The 21,524-nt window shown below is 41.1% G+C and overlaps 1 protein-coding gene across 2 annotated transcripts; it reads right to left on the bottom strand.

The window, feature by feature from the left end:
- Window positions 1-893: 893 nt before the first annotated feature.
- On the bottom strand, window positions 894-19,996 carry C1H21orf91 (chromosome 1 C21orf91 homolog). Of its 2 annotated transcripts, none has more exons than XM_021532397.3 (5): window positions 19,864-19,996; window positions 19,426-19,555; window positions 6,544-7,059; window positions 2,955-3,017; window positions 894-1,895 (listed from the first exon to the last, which is right to left on the bottom strand). In XM_021532397.3, the coding sequence occupies exons 2-5, from the start codon at window positions 19,547-19,549 to the stop codon at window positions 1,735-1,737; spliced, it is 864 nt and encodes a 287-aa protein (XP_021388072.1). In that variant the 5' UTR covers window positions 19,550-19,555; window positions 19,864-19,996; the 3' UTR covers window positions 894-1,734. The 2 variants fall into 2 exon arrangements, with proteins under 2 accessions (XP_021388072.1, XP_021388073.1); XM_021532398.3 differs by having other exon boundaries at window positions 19,934-19,996.
- Window positions 19,997-21,524: the final 1,528 nt, after the last annotated feature.

The following is a 21,524-nucleotide window of genomic DNA, read 5'->3' as shown; positions in this document are numbered from 1 at the left end:
ACAGAACTCCAGATGTGCCTCAGCAGGGCTGAGCAGAGGGGCAGGATTGCTCCCTGACCTGCTGGCAATGCTCTTCCTAATGCCTCCTTGGCCACAAGGACCCTGCTGGCTCAGGGACAGTCTGTTCTCCACCAGGACCCTCAGGTCCTTCTCAGAGATGCTTCTCACACCTGACCCTTACCTTGGTACTCAATCAAAAAGGTTTACCAACAGACTTGCATGTGGAGATTAATCCATCTTCTGACAAGCAGGATCAGGGATTTTTTAGTGCCCACTTACTCACAGGTCCACTTGCATACACAAGCAATGATGCTACTGACTTTTTCCCCTCCTGAGCCACTAAATACCCAGAAAATCTCAAGTCCCTACTCATTTATTTGTGGAGGGGCTTTGGAACAGCTGGAGGATATGGAAGAAAACAATAAAAAATAATAAAAACACAAATAAAACCAACCTGTCCTATGACACCCAGTTATCACTACACATAGGTCAATCAATAACTCTGAACTTTAGCTTATTTCTCAGCTTGAGTTTAAAATAAAATCTAAACCTTTCTTCATGCTAGTTATGATTTCAGCTCAGCTACAGAAGTTACTCCATTTTCACTTCAAGAGCTAAAAGCACAAAGACTTTTAACTTTTCTGTGTGTATCTTCCACTCATCCCTTCCTCCCCCAGATTTTTTCAGTGCAACTCAGCAACTTTCAGCTACTCAAATGCAGCCCTGAAGTATTTTTGGCAGAGACTAAGATTTCTTGTTATGGTAGACTGATATAAGTTAAAAAAATACAAAGGCTGTTCTGATTTATTATGTATCATTACTACTTGCATTTCAGAATTAAAACCTTCTATCAGTCTGATCCAACTTTGTAAAGAAATCATAACAAGGCAGTGTAGTATTACAAATTTATTAAGTTTTGGCAAAGTAGTGTTTCAGCATTGAAAATTTCACACATATAAAACAACTTCTATGCATTAAAACCAAAGTATGGATTATTTTTCTAATTTAAAGCAAGTGCTGTGCTTTTTTAAACATCTCATGAACCAAATTCTTCAGTTATAAAGCTGATAAAAATAAGTGATACACCACTAGATTTTTTTCTTCAACATGTGAAATTCATCTCTTTGGGAAACAATACTTTTTAAAATTGTATCATGAAAGATACAGACCTGAAAAAGGATAAACAATCATACACAAGGCATAAATGTTACACAGAGTAACTCAGACATTTTATAAAGAGATCTGGAAAAGTACCTAAAATAGTGATATTTATTTAGTATAAAATTTCAATAATAAAATATTGCTCATAATAAATAAGAAAACATGAGTTTCGTTAATACTGTTCTCCCTTTAAAGCTCTCTTGGATGTAACAGGATCAGACCTGATCAAAAGTCTAATATTTATTTTGTCCTCCGTAGGAAGGAGGCAGGTTTACAGGCTTCAGGTCATTCTTTGCTAGAAACAATTTTATTATAAACAAAACACAGAATTAATTTCAGGGCTCATGCGTAGTTATGGGAAAAAAGAAATAATACTCCCCAAATGTGAATAAACCTTATTACAGTAGATTTTAATACCCAAAATATTTGCCCTTTTTGTTAAACCCAAAGTGGAATAAGACTTGCTGCTGCCCAAGTTTTCTCAAAAGCGTCTAAATATGGGTGCAGCTGTACTTAATGGTTATGAACGCTGTTAGGGACAGTTTGCTCGAGGGGGATGGAAGTTGTTTCCCTTTATATGGGGATGTTGGATTTCATGCCTGCTCTTCCCATCTGCAGACAGGGCAGCTTGGAGCAGTTCTTCAGCAGCTGCTCGATGGCGATGTGGCGCACGTTGAGCTCCGAGGCCAGGGAGTCCTTCTCCTGGACCTGCTGTGCCAGCTCCTCAAACACATCTGCAACAACAGCACTGGGTTAATGCACTTGGTCCCTGCCCTGCCACAGGCTCAGGAAGCAGTGACAAACAACACTGGGGAAGAGGCACACAATTTAAGTGGGATCATGCACAGGAACTCTGCTTTTCCTGGCTCCAGCACAGCTTTGTATGCATTGCAAACCGAACAGCATCACTTCATTTCTACTTATAGACAACATCAGCTAAAGTGGATCAATTTAGAACTCAAAACAAAGCAGCCTCTGGCCTGTATCAGCAGCAGTGTGGCAGCAGGACCGGGGCAGGGATCACCCCTCTGTGCTGGGCACTGGTGAGGCCACACCTCAAATTCTCACATCAAAAATGTTCAGTTTTGGGCTCTTCTCAGCAAGGACATGGAGGTGCTGGAGCGTGTCCAGAGAAGGGCACAGAGCTGGGGAAGGGTCTGGAGCAAAAGCCCGATGAGGAGCAGCTGAGGGAACTCAGCCTGGAGAAAAGGAGGCTCAGGGGAGACCTTATAATTCTCTACAATTGCCTGACAGGAGGGTGGAGCCAGGTGGGATCAGGCTTTTCTCTCAGATAATAAGTGACAGGATGAGAGGAAATGGCCTTAGTTTGCACCAGGCAAACTTAGATTGGATATTAGGAAATATTTCTTCATGGAAAGGGTGGTCATGCACTGAAATAGGCTGCCCAGGCAAGTGGTGGAGTCACCACCCCTGGAGGAATTTAGCAGGCATGGAGATGTGGCATTTAGGAACCACTTGGTTTTGTGGGGGACTTAGCAGTGCTGGGTTAATGGCTGCACTTGATCTTAAGGGTAATTTTCAACCTTAACAATTCTGTGGTTTTAGTCAAATTCTTTAAGAGAATAAATACTGTGCCAATTTGCAGCACCAAAGCAGATGACATAATGAAAGTACTTAGAAATCTCTCTATATCACACATTTCCATGCCAAACAAGAGACTTCAGTTAGAAACTTATATGACAGAAAGGCAATCAAAATTACATTTTTAAAACCAGGCATTTTTATGATAAAGCACCACAAACCCAAAACGAAGAGTATTGAAAAATTCTCACCCTGGATTTGCTTGAGCAGTTTTTCATTAAGTTGCTTTAACTCTCCTAGAGTCATTGTAGTCACTGCAACAATAAAATATGTTATTACTACTATCATACTCCTACCAATCACATAAGCATCCCTAAGCAGACTCCTGTTTTCTCAGTATTTATCCTATTTGCATCCTAATAATCAACAGATGTGTGGCAGTAAGTCAGAAACAACAGTATTTATCAGTGATTTGAGGAAAGTTTGAAAATTCTCTTTTTAATGTTGACACAGACAAGGATTTACTCAATTAAAAAAAACCCTCTCTTCAATGTCAAAAAGGTGGAAAACCAAGCCCTGAAAACAGTAGCATTCAGAATCAGAACTGCTTGGCACATGTAAATACTATACCCTCCTCTGACTTCAACACATGATTTTCCCAGTGTAACCCATGAAAGCACATCTGTTTAGTTGTGTGCAATTAAAAGGGGACAATTCTGAAGTAAGTCCTGCTATGTTTCCCAGCCTGCAAGAAGCAGCATCCTGACAGAATTTTCAGCATGTGGCTCCCTGTTTTGGTTATTAAGGTTTGTGCTTTACGCATACAGGAATAACTTACACAGTTTCCACTGAATATCTCACTGACAAATGATGAAGGACAATCCTGGCTTGATATGAAGAGCAGCATATAAAAATAGGTTTCCCTCTGTGCTCCTGGTGAGAACTATAATATCCTCTGCATCATTTAAAAGCCCTTCTGTGTCTCAGGTTGTGTGCATTGATCATCCTCACAGAGGATGGGTACTGTGACAGTGCTCTTCACTGCCCTTGATCAACAGCAGGGAAGCACTGGCCTGCTTCCTGGGATTCCCTCAACCCTGCAGTGGACACACATGGTGCCATGGCTGCTGCTGAGATGCCCTTGTCACCACAGTGAAAAGCAACAATCTGAACACCACAGTGGGTACTGGGCACTGGCACAAACTTTAAAACCTTGTAATTCTAAAATACTGTTTTTAAACTTCAGCAAAGCTGTTTCGGCTGCAGCTTAGCAAAGCTCTCACTGCATACTTGAGAGAAAAAAACAATGCTGCAGCTTTTTTTCAGAGGTTCCTCTGTGCAAAAGGTTTCTACGTGGCAAATTTAAAGTCCTGAGTTCAGAAAAAGATGGGTTTTAGCTATCCACTGGATTATTTTATTATCCTAAGTCTTCCCTTTCAAACTTTCTCACAGCTGGCAGTTGCAGGATGTTAAATTGCTGACAGTACTGCCAAACCAAAGAGGCTGGCAATAGCTAAGACTTGCTACTCAAGACATAATCCCAGCTAAGAATAAAACATATTCACCTTTCTCCTCCATCAGCCAGGTAAAATGGTACTCCTTTCCCACCTTCAGCTATCAATATATCTGAAAAGTCCCTCCTCACACTTTACCACCCTTTAAGCAACAGGAAACCCCTGACCTAATTTAATATAGTAATTAACAGCTAAAAATGTCAAGAATTCCCCCACTTTTATACCCAGTTGGTAGGATATTACTTCCGCATTCTTCACTATTTTCATTAACATTTTGTCATCTGGCAGACAGACTGGTTCACATGTTTCATGTGAGTGTTTTGGTACAGGACTATTTCATGGCACATTGTTCTGATACAGAAGGAAAAGAGAGAAGGAACAGAGCACTGAATTTAAATGGTAAAATATTATCTTATCCACAGCTGGGGTAATCTGAAGGAATACTGGCCAAGCTATTTACAGTTCCATTAATACTTTTTTTCAGTAGACAGCTATGGTGTTAAGAGTGAAAGTATTGCAGTAAGAAGGTACTAATTCTGGCAGTCTAAGTTTTCATCTAACATACAAACTTAATCATAGAGCCTCCAAATGAATGGCACTTAGAGGTAAATACTGCAAAATACAAGCAAAATGCCTCAAAGCTGCATTATGTAGTCAGAAGAAAAAAACCCTTACTGTGCTCAATGCAGATTTAGGCTCCCGTCCCGAAATCAAAGACTGGAGATAAATTCCAAGTAACTAACTTCAGTTAGACAACCCCATAAACCAGGTCAAGCTTCCATAGTTCCTCTGCTATATGCTGTCCTCATTTATGTAATCCCAATTTATGACTGCAGCAGACAGGTGGTCAAACAGCCCAGTGTATCTGCTTTGATTTATGGCTTTAAGGCTACTAATTCACTACAAATGCAACATGACACATATCATGTAGCAGTTAAGTAAAATCCTTTCATAAAGCATGAGAAATGACTCAGCTTCGCAAGGAGAGTTGTCAGTTTGTTTTAAAAAAAAGGGAGGTTAAAAAAGACAATTCCAACTTTTTATAGTACCTCTTTCTCTGACTCTTCTGACGTTCTGATTCCACTATTACTCTGTTTTTCATCACCTCTTTTTCCCTGGAATATTTTTTCAGTGCTTTTGTTTTCTTTCTCAGATCTTTCGAAATTCAGAAACCCTCTGCTAATTAATTTCCCCATCTACAAATGTAAGAGTGGACATACACCAGTTCAGGACCAAGTACTGCCTAAAAAGCAGGATGGTAACAGAATATACCTCTAGGAATCTAACACATGTCATGGACCCTGATTCCAGAGACACTAAAATACCCTAGCTTTTTCTAAAGATTTCTTCCAGTGATTTTTTTAAACAACAGGAAAACTAATGTTCTGTTATTTTGACCATCACCACAGTCATCAGAAGACAGCTCAGGTATTCTGCTACATCCTTTAAAGAGGACATGTTGGCAGAAGGGCCTTCCCAGTTTCTTATGCTCAACAAATACAAGGAAGAAAACAAATCCATTAAAATGCACAAGGAAAGTCTGCTACTATTAAGATTATTTCACAAGTTTGATCTGCTCCATGACCTCTAATTTCCCCTGTTGTTTAGGGCAGGTGTCTGTGAAATGTAATTCAGGGGGCACTGAAGAAGTTCAATAAGAGAGAGGTTTGCAGGAGCTGAGTAACCTCCACCTCCACAGGTAGGGCTGTGCAACTCAAAGGAATGACATACTGAAATGAATTTTCTTGTACAAATTAGACGTGTCCTGTATCACACTGGGCTGATGTTGCCCCGGTTCTTAAGATATTCTAAAGCCTTCTGAGTTTACATTCTTGTAGAGAACTTTCTCACACAACTTTCTGTAAACGATCTATTGTTTTGCATTCCTCCATAGAGGCGGAGAAATCTGATGTACTGGTAGTTTGTCCAATGTTGTTGGAGAGGTGGCACCTTCACCTTCTAATCCACTGTCACCTTTGGAAAAGTATAAATGCTGGAGTCAGAAAATAAACTTCCTCTTTTTCACCTCTGCAATAGCAGTGGTTCACGTTGTGCTTTCGCGTGTCCTGTAGTGACAGGCTACAGCTAAGAGTAAAATAAAAAAAAAAAAAAACCAACAAAAAACCCCAACCAAACAAAAAAAACAAACCAGCCAAACCACCCTATTTGCTTAGCTAGGTAGCTCTTTTTTCCCCACAGATCTTACATGCTGGACTTCAGGATGAAAACTAATGCCCTGTGGAGACACGAAGTGGCCAATAGGTATTTGAAAGAATGCCCTAATGCCCTTGCTTGCTAGGCTGTGTGCAAATGGATGTATACTCACGTTCTTCCCTGCTGTGTTGAGGATGTCTTCTGTGAACACTGGCAAGTGAATCTCCTTCAGCTTTTTCAGCTTTCTGTACCTGGCTGCGGTTGGACCACAAAACACTGCTGCAGCAGAAGGTAGCACCTAGTCTGAAATCAGTGGATTCTCTTGGTTCCAGCAGAGTCTGTGAGCAGCTTGAGATGCCTCCAGATTTCCCACCTATCCATTTTGCAGAGTATCTAGGTACTGGGGAGTCAAATTGTGGGAGTAATTTTCTATCAGTCTGATGTCTGAAGCTAAAAAGCTGGTGCTGGGATGGTTTTGAGCTTTCAGAATCAGAGTCTAAATCCTTGTTTTGTGCGTATTGTATGATCCAGTTAATTTTTTTGCTCAAGATATTTTTTACTTCTGCATAAGTACTTTTAGAGAGCTTTGATCGTGGACAGTCCTGATTTGCTATCAAGTGGAATTTTTCAAAGCAGTCTCTGTGCCCCCTTAAAGATCTCGTATGTAGAAGATCTGACTTTGGCACTCCTGTAAAGACACAACAGAAAGAAGTTCACTTACTGCTAATTTTTTAAAATCTTTACTCACAAGCAACCAAAAAAACAAAAACTTTAGTGATGCTTTCCTACTAACACTGAAGCAAACAAGGGTATCCACAGTTGAAAATTTGTGAAGTTTCCCTCAGGTTTGAGTCCTTGTCACACAAAGTGTTTTGTGCACCATAATCTCTGGAGCAAGACTTCAGCGTGTGCCTCTTGCATGGTGACAGAGATAAAGCAAACTGACAACTCCACACATGCTGCATCCCCCCTACACACAAGTGTATAAGCTGCAAAAGTAAAATAAACCCAACTGGGTATCAGCAAGTTCTACAGAACCATCCTGAAGAGCAGTCTGACAGCACTCATACAAGCTCCCATCCTCTATGCAAATGTGGTGAGCCATCTGCTCAAATACTGCAGGGTGCAGGCTTGTCTCATTTAAGTGGTCAAATAAACTTGGATTTCAGTCATCGTTTATTATATTGCACTGGTACAAGCGTGCAGCCTAGATAGGGAAGCAAGCTCTAATACTGTCAATGTTTGCCAACATTAAACTGTCCTGAAATTCATTTGAGGTGTGCTGGGTTAATTTTTATCACAGTGTAATACGGGGCTGTGTTTTGGATTTGTGCTGCAGTGTTTTCATTATCACCAAGCAGGGCTTACACACAGTCAAGGCCCTTTCTGCCTCTCTCACCACCCTGACAGTGAGTGGGCTGGGGGCATGCAAAGAGCTGGGAAAGGACACAGGTGGAACAGCTGATCCCAGCTGACCCAAGGGATATTCCACACCATATGGCATCGTGCTCAGTGCACAAAGCTGGGGGAAGGAGGTGGAAGGGAGGGATGTTTGGAGTGATGGCATTTGTCATCCCAAGTCACTGTTACACATGACAGAGCCCTGCTCTCCTGGGGATGCCTGAACACCTGCCCAACCATGGGAAGCAATGAATTAATTCCTTATTTTGCTTTGCTTGTATGGGCAGCTTCTGCTCTCCCTTTGAAAACTGTCTTTGTCTCAACCCACAAGCTGAAATTCTCTCCCCGTCCCATGGGGTTAAACCATGACATCACACATGATGGATGTTTGCTCTCCTCTTTGCTCATCCTCCCTCAAAGACTGTTCAAATAGCTACAGCAGGTAACTTAAACCTCTAAGTAGCACCTAGTGATTGACAGATTAAAAAGGAACACAATCTGTGAAGATCTGCAGTTGGTGAGTGAACACAGATGGTATGGGAAATGACTATTCCAGAAAGTTAATAGTGCCCCAGTACATAAGTACTTTCTGCAACTTCAGTGTATATTTATTTTTCCTCAGATTCATGTACACTGTAGATTCAGAATCCAACTCCAAAGTAATAAACATTTTGTCATTTATCTCAGTGCCCCATGTATTACTTGGGAGGTTCCCAATACAATGAAAACCAATTCTGTCAAACAAGTTTGTCAGTGAAAATAACAATAATATACCTGTGACCCAGAGGTTTAAAGTGCTTAATGCTGAAGTTTTGAAAACAACAAACAATGTAACTGGATCTCTGAATCTAGGCAACATGAACCAACTTGCAGCCATCCTATCTTTTAGCCATTAAAAGTGACTAAAATAAAAGAAAAAACATGAAATGCAACACGTAACAAAATCTGGTAACAGAGACATTTACAGATAATTAGAACAAAGCCACACATTACAAGAAGTCTCAGTTCCAGCTGATTTACTCTCTTAAATTCTTGTGGTAAAGTGTAATTTCCCCACCTCAAGTGATTAAAAAATGATACAATGTTTTTGTTAAATTACTGAATGCCACAAAATCCCACAATACTCTCTAACTAATCTGAAAAGGTAAAATTTTTAACATGAAACTGAAAAGAAATCCAAGCACTTCACTTGCTGGTATCTGCTGTTTGAAGTTGGGGAGTTCAAACATCTAGAGTAGCCATTACAAATTGTTGATCTTCCACTCTTTGGGCAGCACTGAAACTTAAGTGCATTATTTTCTGGCTGAGTTTCTGAGAGTGCACACAATTTATGGGGCAAAATGTCTAGAAAACTGGAAAATAAAACAGCAGTGGAATTAATTCTTTTCTTAGAAGCAGGGGAAAAGGTAAACTCATGAAAACAGATCCTCCTTCTGTTCATGAGGTAACTATTAGAAGAAATGAAACTCACACATTAATCAGAGGCAACTTTTAAGAAGGAAGTTCTGGAGTAAACTATACTCTGTGCCCTCTGTGTGCAGTTAAGATTCTCACTCCACACCTCAAAATACTTTTCCACCTCTTTCAGCTAACAAATATTCACCAACTTTTCTTAAACTCCACATAATCTTGCAGTGCCATTTTACCACTGTCTTTACATAGACTTAAAAAAAACCCCAACAAACATTTCTATTGAAAATAAGAAAGACAAGTAATTTGTTTTGATGACTTATCAGCACCATTTAAATAGGGCAAACCTCTTGAACTCAAGTAGCATGATGGAAACCTTAAATCTTTAAGCCATCAAGGAAAAACAAACACTGTCAAGTGAAATTATAAGGCAAATATAGTCACAACACTATAAACCCTAGAAAACTATAGAGTGATTTGTTAAATGTTACTTGCTTTATCCAAGTAATTCTTCAACATTCTGCTTTGCTGCTGCTCAATGGTTTCTTTTACTTACAGAAAATAATCAGTGGGCTGAAAACCATGTTTTGCACAATTTTCCATACAATAATGCTCAGGAACCCACCCAACAAACACACCCTCACAAAAAATGACAGAATACTGATGTATTTAAAATACAGAAATCAGAATACTGATTTCTTTAAAAAAAGAAATTCCTTTGAGGCAGCTTCATTATTTCAATGAGAATAAATGTTACTTGTCCAGTTGGAGAGGAACATGAGACCACACAAAATAGCCAACACACAAATTGTTACACAAAGAAACAACAAGTGCAGCATGACTTCATGAAGCCTCAACTGAATTATGTCCAAGTCTTAAGCTCAAGGTTATTCCAATCTTTCCTTCTGATGAATTTATCTTTTAAGAGTTCTGAACATTGCTAACTTCTCCATTCTAGAGGTATGCTGCTCAAAAAGATCTGCTTTATCTGAACTCAGTAACAGTGTCTGAAATGAGCAATTATTACAAAAGAAAAAAGCCCCTGCTACTTCAAGAGTTTAAGCTTTGCTATTTATATGCCACACATTAGCCACAATGTCCCCCTTTCTGAGCACAGAAGGGAAGGTTATTGCAAAACACTTCCAGTATACAAGATCAGAATTTACATGCTACCCCTTCTCTTATTCCACTGCAAAACCCCCAAAGGGGTCCTATCTAAGGGATCTTGAATAAAGTAAGGAACTGAAAATGAGCAAATCTAAACCAGTTTTGTAGAGAACTGCTAACAGACCTGCTTCAGCTTTCACATAACTGGCTTGGATTTTTACTTTAACAATCACACGCAAAATTAAAACAAGCATCAATCTCTCTTTTGTCCTAAGGTGACAAATAGTCCTTTCCTATGCAGAGAACACCAAGCATAACCTCCTGGAAGAGCTGAGCAGGGACAGGGGCTAACAACCTAACCACCACACACCAGAATTACAGCAAGTTAGGGTATGGTTCTTTGGAACAAATCCTTCTGTTGTGGGCAGTACCATCAGCCTTATGAGGCAGAAAAGATGTCCATTTCTTTTCGGGAAGACTTCATACTCCACTCAGACTACTTCATGTTTTTCCCTTCATCAACTGTAGAAAAAGCTACAATCTGTTGAGCTGGCTTGGACCAAGTGATATATAAAGATGATTCAGTTTTATTGCTTTATTCAACACGATACACCAACAGATGAATAAAGGATGCCAAGATTTCTGTACAAAACAAGAAGCAATACTGTAATTTTAATAAATAGCTATTGTGAGTTTCGGGGACTTTCACAGGTTTTCAGTTCCGTCTCCACATTTCTGTTTGCCAGTATCAACCTCAATCTTTCTTACTTTTTGTCTGATTCTTCAAGTTTACAATCATAAAACCATCAACTTCCCCCCTCCTCCACTCCCCCATTTGCAGGTATGTATATTTGCTCCTTGTCTTACTCTCCAAGAAAAGGATTGCAGACTATGTCCAAGTACACCCTAAGCTTCATGTTTACTTTTTCAGAGTAGGAAAAAAACCCTCATCAAGCAACAAAAAAATCCCATCCAACAACAACCCAGAGAAGAAAAGTTTAAACTGCAGGGGGAAAAAAAAATATCCTACAAAATTCACTGATATATAGAAGACCATATCTAACAAGTTTAAGAAGGCACAGATGCTATTAGGAAACAAGCTCATGCCAGAAATCATTCCTCAAGTGCACATGATTCACAGATGATGCCAAACTTCCAGACAAATCACAAAACAATGTAAATGCTTACAATCCACTATTTGTTTCTGATTCTAATAACTCATGTGTCCTAGACGAAATATGAATGTATCACTTCACTCAACAGTATCTTTGTATATTGACTTGAAGAACAGGACTTCCTACCTTAGGCAAAAAAAACCCCTTAACCCAAACCCTGACTTTCAATTTATAAGCTATGCAAGGCAGGCAGTTAACGTGACTCCTAATGCACTCCTACAAAGTAATTTTGTAAATGCATGACTAGCAATCAGGCAGTTTAATACACATTTTTGTAACTTCTATTTATTCATAACTGTAAAGTAGCTGAGAGCAGGGAGAATATTTACCAGATAACCAAGTGAGCAACTGTATCTTAATAAATTCTACCCCATTTTAAGGCATTTGTACTTGAAAGCAAATGAGCTTCCATCATATTAAAGTTTTTTTGGCTTTTTTGAGGGTAAGACTTCATTTCTGCCTTTGCAACTGATACACTGAGAACTATGTATAACTCTTCTTCATTATACAGGCACAGAACTAAAGTGAAATGTTTGCTCATGTTTATATAAAGCTAGCTAGAAGAGTTGTCCTATTTGGACATTATAACAGTAATCAACAAGTCCAATTCAAAAGGAATGTTCTTGAATATCAAGATTATTCCACATCCCTTCACAAATGTTTCCAAAGAAAAAAATAAATAAAGTGATCATCAGCCTGGTTATCTTCAACAGTGTTTTTTTTTTCCATTTGTTTGCTATTCTCTTTAAAAAAAAAAAAACAAAACCAAAAAAACAAGCAAACTTTTTACTTGGTCTTTCAGATCCATCAGTTGGAAATAACGTTAAAGAAAGCCTGCATTCCCTTCTTAACATTTTCTAAGGTACTGTTGTAAACTAATTGTTTTTTGCAAAGGTGAATAACAGCTGAAGTGGAAAATCCACCCTGAATCTAAGATGAACTAAAATTAACAGAAATACTTGTAGACACATGAATAGTCAATAATAAGTTTGTACTATGCCATTAGTTAATTAAGGCTTCTTTAAAGAATTTATTAATACTTATGGGCAAGATTTATACCTGACCATCACTTCTGTCTCCAGTTTGAGTTAGCTGTGAAGACCTGCTTTCACAGCCAGTGAAGAAATGCTTCTCAGGCACAATTCAGCTCATCTGAAACAGTGAGATTTGTGACAGACACCTCTGCTCTTCTCCTTTACACCTGGAGTAAGCAAGACCCCTTGCCTGTGGCTGCCCACTTTCAGAGCCCTGCTCTTCACTGTGTGCCCAGATGTTCCAGCTGCTGCTGCCCTCAGCTGTGCACCTCAGGAGCACTCTGTAAACAGGGATGTGCAGCCAGCTCATGGAACAGCTCCTGGACATCAGAGATCACATCAGCTCCAGAGGGGTTTGCCTCGTGTGCAGGGCCAAGACCTGCAGCAGACAGAAAGGCTTCACAGGACATTAAATGTTCATGTCTATCTATTTTAAGCCACTGCTGCATAGGTTGTTTACCAAGAGTGCTGGAAGAGGGGGGTTCCCAGGAAAGCAGATCCCAAGACCTGCTCAAAATGCATGAGACGAAAGTAGCCCGTGATAACCTAAGAGAACAATTTATCCACATGTCTAAATGACAAAAACCTGATACTCTTCAGCTGTACAATTCTGCCAGCATTGGAAAGCAGGATCATTAGAGATGTATCTCCAGTACATCTACCTGACAAGATGTAAAGCCACTGCTATTTTTAACGGTTTACATCTCATTTGAGAGTTAAATCTTGTGATTTATTAGACTGGCTAGAAGGAAAATGCCAGTGCCATTCATTAACTTCTAAAACCAGACACTTTGCAAATACTAGATATTATCTAGTTCATAAATTAAAGTTCTCTCCTTGCTTTCATATCATTTCATATGATAATGCCAGTACTTTCCATACATCAAGTGTGCACACAAATCACCTCCCACTTCATTCCTATCAGCTCATTTGTATTTTAGCACAGAGCAAAAATACCAGACAGAACAGAGATCCAGCTGGCTCCTTAAATATGTTTTCAAAAATCATGTTCCTTATAAATTACTTTACTAAGAAGAATTTGCTACTGTATTAAACAAAGCAATGCACTCTGATGAAAACTTCACTACTAAAAATATTATGTCACATACTTTGAAAGAAAAATCAGTTAAATAGACCTAGAAGAGAGTGGAAGTCATAAGCCAGTATTTCTGCAGTCTGGATGATGCCAGGTAACATAAATACTCGATTATCTTGTTTGCATGGACAAACCACTCAAATTTACACATTATAAGAATGCAAAAATGTATTTATTGAACCAGCTCCACAGCTTGGCATTACTCAGTGGTACTTGTACAGCATTCAGAGTAAGAACAGCATCTCCAGTTATGTTCAGACTTGAATTTGTAGTTAAGAGCTTTAGTGGAAACTGCAGCTAATTTCACATGTCCATTCAAGTTTGCAGAAATGAGTCATACCCCTGGCCTGCAAATGCTACCTTGAAACAAGTTCTCATCTGTCTAATCTAAAGGGCAACGATAGAAATTTTTAGCTTTTATTGCCAGAATAATCTATTTTACTGTTTATCATTTCATTAACAGTGAAAAAATAAGGATGTGTAATATTCTGGAACAGAATAAGATCAAACAATGATTCCCACTTCTTTCAACTATGCCTTACAACACATTTTATTTCAGTGAGATATTCTTCTGTAGGGTGTAAAAAGGAAAAAAAAAAACCTGAAATTTGAGTACTTAAGTTTGCAACAACTAAACCCACCCCCTTTTTTTTTTTTTTTTTTTTTTTTTAATGAACACAGAATGAGGATATTATACAAGATTTTATAGACCTTTACAGGGAAAAAGCTAAGTGATAAGACAGATTTATTTATAACATCCTTGTCTCAGCCTGGAGACTCAGATGCACTAACCTGATGCTGAAATTGCCTCAAAAGCTGAGTCTATCAGCATTTTAAAGGACCATGGAAACCTAACTACTTCAACATAAATCAGGGGAATGGATGCCTAGTACTTACTTACTGTCTCTTATGTTACAGGACCTGGGATGGGAATTGTCATTTGCTATTCAGCTGTTCAGCTCTAAACAGAAATGGAAGTGAGCCAGTGTGCTTGTCAGCCAGCATTCTCCAAGATGTTATTGTAGTTAGCAGCACTGGACAAGCAAAAGAGTAAAAAATCATCTCAAACTATCATATTTTTCACTTCTATTACCATTTGTCTCCATTACAACTCTTGAATGTGAGGAAATTCAGGTTTTTAAATGATTCTGCATTAAGAAACACCAGCATAAACCCAGTTACAGACAGATGCACTATGTAAAGAAATATAAAGGTATGTCATAATTATTATAGACTTCCAAGTTTGACGTTCAAACAAAAACATTCAAGTATTAAGATCTTGAAGCTGGAATTTCCACAGGTGTCCAGAGGATCCTAGGACACAGCTGCCTTGTGCAATGCCTCTAAGCAGCACCACAGGCAGGACCCTCTGGCTGCTGCTGTGTGAGGGGTGACACATGGGATACAGGGTCACACAGAGCCACACACTAGTTTGGGTTAGAAGGAACCTAAAAATCATCTCCTTCCAACCCCCTGCCATGGGTAGAGACACTTTTCCCTAGACCAGGTTGCTCAGAGCTCCATGTCACCTGTCCTTACAACACTTCTAAGGATGGAGCATCCACAACTTGGAAATGCTACAGCTGGAGTTTCAAAACACCGTATTCAGGCAGAGGATTTTGTTTTGTCAATGTATACATTTACAGACAGTTTTTATACATACACAAGCCTGTATTTTTGAGTTTTCATGCATTTCTCCCCACCCTTTAGGTATCACAGCAGATTTGTTGTTAGTACTCTATCCCTGCTAGCAGAGTTCAATTAGTAATTTTCTCATATTCTAATGAAATTAAAAAGAAGAACTTTGTTTCAACTAACACACAACACGTGATTTCCTGGCTTATGCAAACCAGTCACATATGAATTTAAAACATTTCCTGTTTCCTTCCACTGATTACTACTGTGACACCTACTCAGAAAAGCAAACAATGCACCATCTCTGATGCTTGCTTCATCTGCACAAGGCAAACAAAACCCAACATTAAAGTCCAGCAGATCCTCCCCACCAGGATATTCTAAACCCCATGTACAACTTTAAAAACACTGTCCACAACTAGCTTCATTTTTCAAAATGTTTAGTATTTGATATGTAAATACTTTGCATATTTTTAACTTTAAGAAGCACATTAATATTCTGTTGTGTTATATCATCTGACTATGAACCTTGACACACAAAAGCTAGTTTGGCATCAGAAGTATTTACATGTAGCTGGGTACACTCAGCTTCCCTGAGTGTGAATCCTCAAACTAAGTGAGCCAGGTGAGCCAGTGCAACAGAAAAAAATATTGTCCTTTCCAGAGATACCAATGCTTTCACCCCTTTTAGACTGAAGACCAGAACCACTAAACTCTCCTGAGCATTTTGCTCTTTCCTTGTTCAAGAAAGACTGATGACATTTAACAAGGTTAAGTTTAAACCTGCATATTGGCTTTAGTTATTCCAGTGCCTGTGCTCTCTTTTCTTCTCCCCTTGTTATCACTCTTTCAGTCAGCTTCAGAAAAATAGATCCTATAATCCATATGTATCACTCCTGAATAAATTCTGGGACAGATAGCACAGATTATTTCCCAGTTACACTCAAACCAGCAGTTTCTGTGAATTAACTGAACTTAGTAAGAAGCATAATCACAGTTTATGTCACTAAAATACTAAAAATCTTATTATTAGAAAAATCATGATGGAGACCTGATATCTGATAAAAACCAAAGGTTTTATGACACAGTAGCCGACTTCCTTATTCAAAAATTCAACAGTTATTTAATCAAGACAGACCACAGATTAAGCTTTCTGTATAGCAGTATTCTCTATAAAAGATTGTAAGAGAAGCACAATTTCCCCCCCCCAGTTATGTAAAATTACCAAGATACTGTCCAAATATAATAAAGTTACAAACAAACACTCCCATGTCAGGAAAGTAAGGGCTGAGCCATGTTGTAACACTAATCCAGAAAGGAGTCATTATTAGAGATGAGGATGGTCTCCAAGTTACCCATTTCTAATTCCTCCTCTTACTGACTCAGGCCAATCAACATCACCATTGAGACACAGGCAAACATGTACAAACATGCTGAACTCACAGATGCCAGGAGATGTAAGGATTCACCATCACTAGATTGCACTGTAATTAAGTGCAACTAAGGAAATTATATTTCTGCACACTTGAGAAAGTCTGTTTCAAGGGTTCAGCTGCATCAGTTCCCAGCACATGGATTTGCCATGTCCAGGTTTAAGCAGTCAGATGCTGCTGGCATGACTGGAAACAGAACTATCCACACTAGTTTTGTTAATAGATGGCCTGCTAAAAAAAGGAAGCTGGGAAGCCTACTTTCCAGAATTTCATACCTAGACTCACAAATTAGAAGTATATTTAGGTCAGAAAAGACCTTCAAGATCATTGAGTCCAACTGCAAACCTGAGATTGCCAAACCCACTGCTAGCCCTTCATCTGTAATGCTCCTCTCTACCCCGACCCAGCTCCTGGAGCAGACTGCACGGTCAGGAAAGATGGAAGAGGTGCCATACATTCCAATTAAGTCAGACAGCACTTAACACATGGAAGTTAACAGGGTGCTGCAAACAGTGGGAGTACTCGAGCATCCTGCAAGATGCTGAGCTGTGACTAATAGCCTGCCTGCTCTCCAACAGCAGCTATTTCCTGCTTCTCTGAGGGAGCAGTTCCACATGCACATCAACACCAAAAATGAGCAAGCCTGTCTTAGCTGTTGCATGAGAATCTTTTTAGAATTGCCTACTTCACTTCCTGAAATACTTAATATATGCATGGGTTTTAATTGCTGCCAGTTTTAAACATGATGCTACATAAAAAGACAAACTATCAGCAAGATCGACACTCATTTTTAAGTGTGGGATAACACATCTACAAGAGTTGATGGAACTTGCAGATGATTCTGTTCAACAAGATTTAATGCATCTGAACTCTATTAAAACATAACCAGGTCAGTATGAAAACATCCAGTATAACATTGGGTTTTAGTGAATTACCCAGTTCATGCTGTACTCAGGGCTGCAAGAAGACTTACCTGAGACACATAAAAATCAGTCTTTGTCACAAAAAAAATACAGGAATGTAGAGATATGTCAGAAGTAGGAAAAGCGTGACCATGGGTATGGCAAAGAGCTGACTCACACAGTAGTTCAGCTAAAAAGCCTTGGAGTGACTATATAAAAAGTCACTGACACAGCCTCAGCCACCTTTAAGCCTCCCCTCCCTATAAGCAGTAACTGTACATCTTTTCAAAGTGGCACACAAAAGACAGACTATCAGAAATTGAGGCATTTTGCTGTTAACATGATCAAAGATGTGTATGCAAAATAAAAGAATTGCAATGGCCTATGTAACTTCAGGGAAACTTTTATCACTATTCTATTCCAAACAGCCTCCTTTTAAAATTAACTGGAAATTTAGAAGATTATGCAACGGTTTGCACAGATTAAGTCTTTCCTCCTATCAAGGCTATTTAGAGCAAAAAAATCCCAAACCTATTCCACTTAAAACACATGATCACTTTGTAAAGTCACAGCCATAAAAAGCAGCTTTGACAATCCACAGCTTATCTCAAACAACAGAGCACAGAAACCATCCAGCAATTTTTTAATGTGTTCTATCACTTTCAACACCGTAATGAAACTTAATTCTCATTGTGTCTGTATGTTTTTAAGGCCTAGAGAGAGAAACATTCTCTCTCCATATTGACAAGTCTAAAACTAACATTTTACAGCAACAAGAAAACTCAGACTGAGATGTTGTCACAGGTTAGACAGCTGCTACTGAGTTTTAATAAAAAACTACAGGTACACAGGCATGTCTCTTCTAAACAAAAGCAAAAACGACGGCAATTACTTCTGAAGTATAAAAGTAGTGTTCAGATTGAAATATACTGCCTCTACTAGCAACAGAAGTCTGCTATCAAGAAATGCTAGCAGAAATGATGGGACTAATCACCTAACACTATTGAGATATTCATATTCAACTGCCTCACAGCAACATAAATTACTCTGGGTAGTGATCTACATATAATTGGTAAAGACCACTTTATGTAAGGGGAAGAAGTTACTTTGTTGCTCCAAAGACAAGGAATTTGACTTAAAAAAGGACAAAGACAATCTGTGACTCATTCATGCATGAAGAAAAGCAACAAGATGGGGAAATTCTTTACCAAAACAGGTTTAAAATTTTAAAAATACTATTCTGGAGGCCATTCTTGTAGAAAGTACTTCTACAAGATTAGTCTTTTAAAAGATAGCAAGAATTCCTACTTTACAGTCTGCTAACTTTAGGAAGCTTTGATAATGAATCCTGATTTATAATATTACAGATACCAACATTCCTTGAAAATAAAAAGAAATTTTGAAATTTATTTCATAATTTCAAAAAGAAAATATGGAAACAAAAATTCCATTCCCCCGAGCAGATGTAGTGACCGTAAAGTGATCTGCTTGCAAAAACCCCCAAATATTATGCTATAAAATTTGCTATTTAAGCTTGCTTTATACATAGATCTCTAATTATTGAGCAAACCGACTGAATAAAGGCAGAACGTGACTCAGATCCCAAGTTCAACATCAGACGTCTAAATGCCAGGAGATGGAATAAACATTTCAGAGGCTCTGAAAAAGGGGGTTCACCTTCACATCTGGAAGAGCAGCACCCACCTTTCCCAGAAAAGAGCTAGAAAACAAACTGCTTTAAAACTTTCTGCAGACAGCCATTTCCAAGCGCAATTTCCAACCGGATGGGAGCTTTCGGAGGAGCCGGCCGCGCTCATCCCCGGCCGGGCTGGCCAAGGGAGGCTCCTGCCGCCAGCCTTACCTTCGATGTTCAGCTCGAAACAGACGTGGCAGAAGGAGAGCGTTTCCTTCTCGGTGCCCAGCTTGCAGACGCTGCAGATGTTGTCATCGTCCAAGTCGATGCTCACGAACTGCTCCTCGTTCATAGTGCCCTGCGCAGGGGGACGGCGGCGACAAGGGACGGGAGGTCACTGCGGGAGCCAGCTCCGTGCCGCGAAGGGGAGGGCCCGCAACGGGCCGGCAGCGTCCCGGCAAAGTTTTCCCTTTAGAGAAACTGAGGCCAGGCCGCACGGACCGAGACTTCCCCTTCCCTCGCCCGCAGGCTGCCCCGTCCCATCCCGTCCTGCCCCCCAGCATCTCCATCACCAGCTCCAGCATCGCTGCCCCCTCCCTCCCTCCCTCCCCCCGCGCGGCCGCTCCGCCACAGCCGCGACATCCCCGGCTCTGCCCTATCCCCTACCGCCAATCCGACCCCGACCGCTAATCCCTCGCCGATCCCGATCCCGGATCCCGGCCCCGTCCGCTCTCACCGCCCGCCCGGCCGCGCCGTGCTTTGTCCGCCCTCCCGCGCCGCCGCCGCCGCTCTCGGCGCCGGGCACCGCCCGCCGCTCCGGCCGCCACCACCGCCCGGCGGCACGGGGGGCACCGGGGGGCCCGGGCGGCACCCCGCCGCACCCGGGCGGCTGGAGTCGCTTCGGAGCTGGGCAGCGAAGAGCGAGCGGCCAGGAGGTCCGGTTGTCGCGGCTCTCCGGGCGGGCAGGCCGGCGGAGAGCGGCCTTGCTCCCCCCGCAGCAGATGGTGCGCGCCGCGCGGGCGGGCGGCGCTCCCGTCGCGGCCGGGGCTGCCCGGCGTGACTCGCCCGGAGCGGGCTGGGCGTGGGATGCCGGTTTGTTAGAGGTGGGGGCGAAAAATATAAGCGATGGAATGTCGATTACGTTCTGCAGCCGATAATAAAACCCGGCCAGGGCTCTGCTGGCGCTCCGAATCACAGATTCTGGGTATGGTTGGAAAGGAGCACAGAGGGTCATTGGTCTCACCTCCCTGCCCAAGCAGGGTCATCGCAGAGCACATGGCACAGCATTGTGTCCAGACAGTTCTGGAGTATCTCCAGTTGGGGAGACTCCACAGCCTCTCTGGACAACATGTTCCAGCATGTGTGTGTTCACTTGCACAGTAAAGTTCTTCCTCAAGTTTAGATGGAACTTCCTGGGCACCAGTTTTTGAGTGTTCTATGGGATACTGCTTTACCCTTATGAGGTCTTCTGGTCTCTCAGTTTTAATGTGAATTGGTTTCATGTCTAATTTTCCAGCTTCTCCCAGAGTGTGCCAGACCCTGGGATTAATTTTCTTTTCATCCTCAGTAGTTAGTGTCTTTTTCTGTTGGCAACACTGAGAATAAGTTGATCCTTTCATTGGGGGAATTTCCACAATTGACGGAAATTACACTCAGCACATTCCTAAATGTCAAAGTGGGATTATTTATGGGAAAGCTAAGTAATCTTCCAGAGACTCCTGTGTTTAAACACACCTCTGTAGTTTTGTTTCTTGCATTGTGTTTTCTTGAGGTGTTTTCTTTGATTTTCTCAAAAAAAGACAAACACATGTGATGCTATCCAGAGGTATCAAGAAGTGGCCCATGGGAATCTCATGATGTTTGACAAGATGAAGTCCGAGGTGCTGCACCTGGATTTGGGCAACCCCAGTACCAATCCAGGCTGGGCATGGACAGACCCAGAGCAGCCCTGGGGGAAGGACTGGGGGTGCTGGTGGGGAGAGGCTGGCCATGCCCTGGCCATTGGCAGCCCAGAACCCGCCGTGTGCTGGGCTCATGCCAAGCCCCGTGGGCAGCAGGGCAGGGAGGGGATTCTGCCCCTCTGCCCCGCTCTGCTGAGACCCCACCTGCAGGGCTGCATCAGCTCTGGGCTCAGCACAGCAAGGACAGGGACCTGCTGCAGCCAGGCCAGAGGAGCACCGAGGGGAGCAGAGGGATGGAGCAGCTCTGCTGGGAGGAGAGGCTGGGAGAACTGGGATTGTTCAGCCTGGAAAAGAACCAGCTCTGGGGTGAGCTAATTGCAGTTTTCCAAAAGGGAGTCTACAAGAAAGATGGAGAGACACTATTTA

This window comes from Lonchura striata, chromosome 1 (genome assembly GCF_050655825.1).
Source record: "Lonchura striata isolate lonStrDom1 chromosome 1, ASM5065582v1, whole genome shotgun sequence".
In the NCBI taxonomy this organism is placed as follows: Eukaryota; Metazoa; Chordata; class Aves; order Passeriformes; family Estrildidae; genus Lonchura; species Lonchura striata.
Note: the sequence above shows the minus strand (reverse complement) of the source record. Positions and strands in the feature narration are given on the sequence as shown.